The sequence below is a fragment of the Triticum urartu genome, chromosome 2, assembly GCF_003073215.2.
Source record: "Triticum urartu cultivar G1812 chromosome 2, Tu2.1, whole genome shotgun sequence".
NCBI lineage: Eukaryota > Viridiplantae > Streptophyta > Magnoliopsida > Poales > Poaceae > Triticum > Triticum urartu.
The window spans coordinates 40,583,724-40,586,992 of NC_053023.1; the positions used below are offsets into that span (position 1 = coordinate 40,583,724).

General features: G+C 47.3%; 1 protein-coding gene across 1 annotated transcript; it reads left to right on the plus strand.

Annotated features, from left to right (window-relative positions):
- The first annotated feature begins 1,008 nt into the window (after positions 1-1,008).
- Positions 1,009-2,801, plus strand: LOC125534907 (amino acid transporter AVT1I-like). Its single transcript, XM_048697954.1, has 3 exons — positions 1,009-1,117; positions 1,448-2,058; positions 2,289-2,801. The coding sequence occupies exons 1-3, from the start codon at positions 1,009-1,011 to the stop codon at positions 2,799-2,801; spliced, it is 1,233 nt and encodes a 410-aa protein (XP_048553911.1).
- The last annotated feature ends 468 nt before the right edge of the window (positions 2,802-3,269 follow it).

Sequence of the window (3,269 nt, forward strand, 5' to 3'; positions counted from 1 at the left end):
ATAGTGTAGTTGTGTACCTAGCGAGTGAAATTGCTGAAATTTGCGGTTCCAGCATGGCACCCAAATTTCATCCTATGTACTGGGGTGCACCGATCACCCATCGCTGCCGATGGCAATGCACTCAACTTTCCGTGGAATATTTTTTTGCGAGAGTACGCCTAGCGTAGCATCTGATCGATGAGCACAAAGGAATATGAAGGGTAACGACATTGGGTGAACGTCTACATGTTTTCAAGGGCCCGACCGCAAAATGATGACGATCCCAGCGGTTAAAAGCAAGGATTTGGATCCCAAGTGTATGTTTTTTTCTCCCAGGGCACCGAAATTCTCGATTACCGTGGTATCCGTGAAATCTTGGAAAAATTTCGGACGAAGTTCAAATTTGAATTTTGAATTCAGTTTTCTTAAATATACGATAGATTAGGCCTGGACTCCATTTTATCATCAACCGTCGTGTGGCGAAGTGGCTAGGTGTTGTGCGTATTTCCCCCTGTCTTGAGGTTGCTAGATCTAATCACCTTCACAGCATCTTCCTTTTTTCCTAATTTTTTTAAAAAATAAAATGAACAGCTTTGTGACTCTAACCCGCAACCACAGGTAACTTAATTAGGCGGCCCAGCTAACCAGTACGCCAGACCTACCTGCCTATGCTTTGTGAGTTTCTAGCCTATCTAACTTAACTATCGGTGTTTAAATTCAAAAATTTCGAAAAAATTCAAAAATATTCGCTCGGTACAAAGGTTTCTCGTGGGGTGGCGAGAAACGCGGTTACCAGGCGCTATCCGAATATTCCGCTCGGTACCCAAAACCATGGTTAAAAGTGAGCAACGCCGACGTCGACGTGGCAGCCGCAGTATACGCGGTGACAACGCTTCACGCACCAACTACTAAGGCCAAGCAGAAAAAGCCAACGTAACAGGTATACTGATGCCACACAACCTTGTGCGCTATATATGCCCATCTCTGTTCCATCCATCGCACGGAGTCATCGCCTAGGGGTAAGATAAGATGGTCATTGGTGGAGCGCCGGCGCACGACCACGAAGCACAGTCCTCGCCGGAGGCCGGCGGGACTACGTTCCTGCGAACCTGCTTCAATGGCCTCAACGCCCTCTCCGGTGAGTCTGTTTTTCCCATTTGATTCAGGTTTTTTTCTCAAGGCCAAAAATAGTTAGTCTTTTTGACATGGCCAACCCAATGATTTTCATGGCAATTTATATGGACGTAAGGATGATGATTTTAGTTTTGTAAGCATGGCAATTTCCTGGCAAAAAAAGAACCGAGACGGATTATACTTGAACAGAGTTTACCATGAAAAATGTTCGGTTTGCCATGCCCAATAAACTGACATTAGTCGGATACTGGTTTTTTTTTTACAGTGTCGTACCGGGCAACTTCTTTGATTTGGTTTGCGTAAAAAAAAATTGATTGATTGATTTTGTTTTCAGGTGTCGGCCTTCTGTCCATCCCTTACGCGCTGGCGGAGGGAGGGTGGTCGAGCCTGCTGCTTCTTCTCTTCGTTTCCATGGTCTGCTGCTACACCGGCCAGCTACTGCAGAAGTGCATGGGCGCATCTTCGGACGTGCTCGGCTACCCGGAGATCGGCGCGCTTGCGTTTGGTGCCAAAGGACGGTTCGCCGTGTCGGCGATCATGTACGTCGAGCTCTACCTCGTTGCCATCGGGTTTTTGATATTGGAGGGGGACAACCTGGACAAGCTGTTCCCGGGCACAAGCCTCAACCTAGGGGCCGGGCTCCTGATCTCGGGCAAGCACCTGTTCGTCGTGCTCGCGGGCATTGTGATCTTGCCCACGACATGGCTCAGGAACCTCGGCGTGCTCGCCTACGTGTCAGCCAGTGGTGTGCTCGCGTCCGTCGTGCTGGTGTTCTGCCTACTCTGGGCCGCGGTGGTCGACGGCGTCGGGTTTCAGGGGAAAGGAACCGTGCTGAACTTCAGCGGCCTGCCAACTGCTCTGGGTCTCTACATTTTCTGCTACGGCGGCCATCCCGTATTCCCAACATTGTGCAATTCCATGCACGAAAAGAACAAGTTCTCCAAGGTAATGAGTACCCTATAATTTCAATGTTTGCCAATAAGAACATACCTAAATTTTTATATTTATGGTCGCCTTTTAATGTGAAATTCGTCTGATACGCACCAATAAGTGCTTCAGCCAGAAAAATGTGATACTGGAAAAAAAAATACTTTTGACAGTGACCACCTAACACTTTTCTATACTCCACGGCCCTGACTCATGATCTTGTTTGTCTGCCCGGTGTCCATGGATAGGTACTAGTTGTATGCTTCGTTGTATCTACCCTCAACTTCGGATCCGTGGCTATACTCGGCTACCTCATGTACGGCGACGATGTTGAATCTCAGTTCACCCTGAACCTCCCGGAAGGCAAGCTCAGCTCCAAGCTAGCAATCTACACGGCGCTAATCAACCCGTTCTCAAAGTACGCTCTGATGGTGACTCCTGTCGCCACGGCGATCGAAGAGAAGCTGCTTGCTAGCAATCAGAGGTTCGTCCACATACTGGTCAGAACCTTCATTGTCATCAGCACAGTCATCATAGCCCTCACAATCCCCTTCTTCGCTGACCTCATGGCGCTCGTCGGCTCGCTCCTCATTGTCATGGCTTCGATGCTGCTCCCATGTATCTGCTACCTCAAAATCTTTGGTACGGCAAGCTGCAGCAGGGCTGAGGTTGCGCTCATGGTCATTATTATCATTCTTGGTTCCTTGGTTGCTGCAAGTGGGACATACTTTTCTTTGCAGAAGATTATTCATGATTTCTGAAGCCAGGTGTTTCAGATCAGAATGGCTGGTTATAGGTGTTCTGTAGCAATGTAAAATTGCAAATGTAATCTAAACATGAGCTACCTAGTGTGGTCCAACCATGACAGGTTGTAGATGAGCCAAGGATACTGCAGATCAGCCAATTTTATGCCCAAATATATGTTTCAGATATTCGACATGTACTACTACTAGTTGAACGCCCATGCGTTACAATAAAATAAAGAAAAATTATACTTACTAGTACAATGCCCGTGCGTTGCCACGAACTTCTGAAATAGTTAGCTGAAGTTATATAAAGTAGTTTGCAGAAGTTATATAAAGATAATCACTACTAGGGAAAACCCTAGTAGTAGCGCGGGCAGCCGCACTACTACTACGGCGCTACAACTAACAGTTAGTAGTAGCACGGTCTGTACCCGCGCTACTAATACTGACTATAACAGCAGCGCTTTTCCAGAACGCGCTACT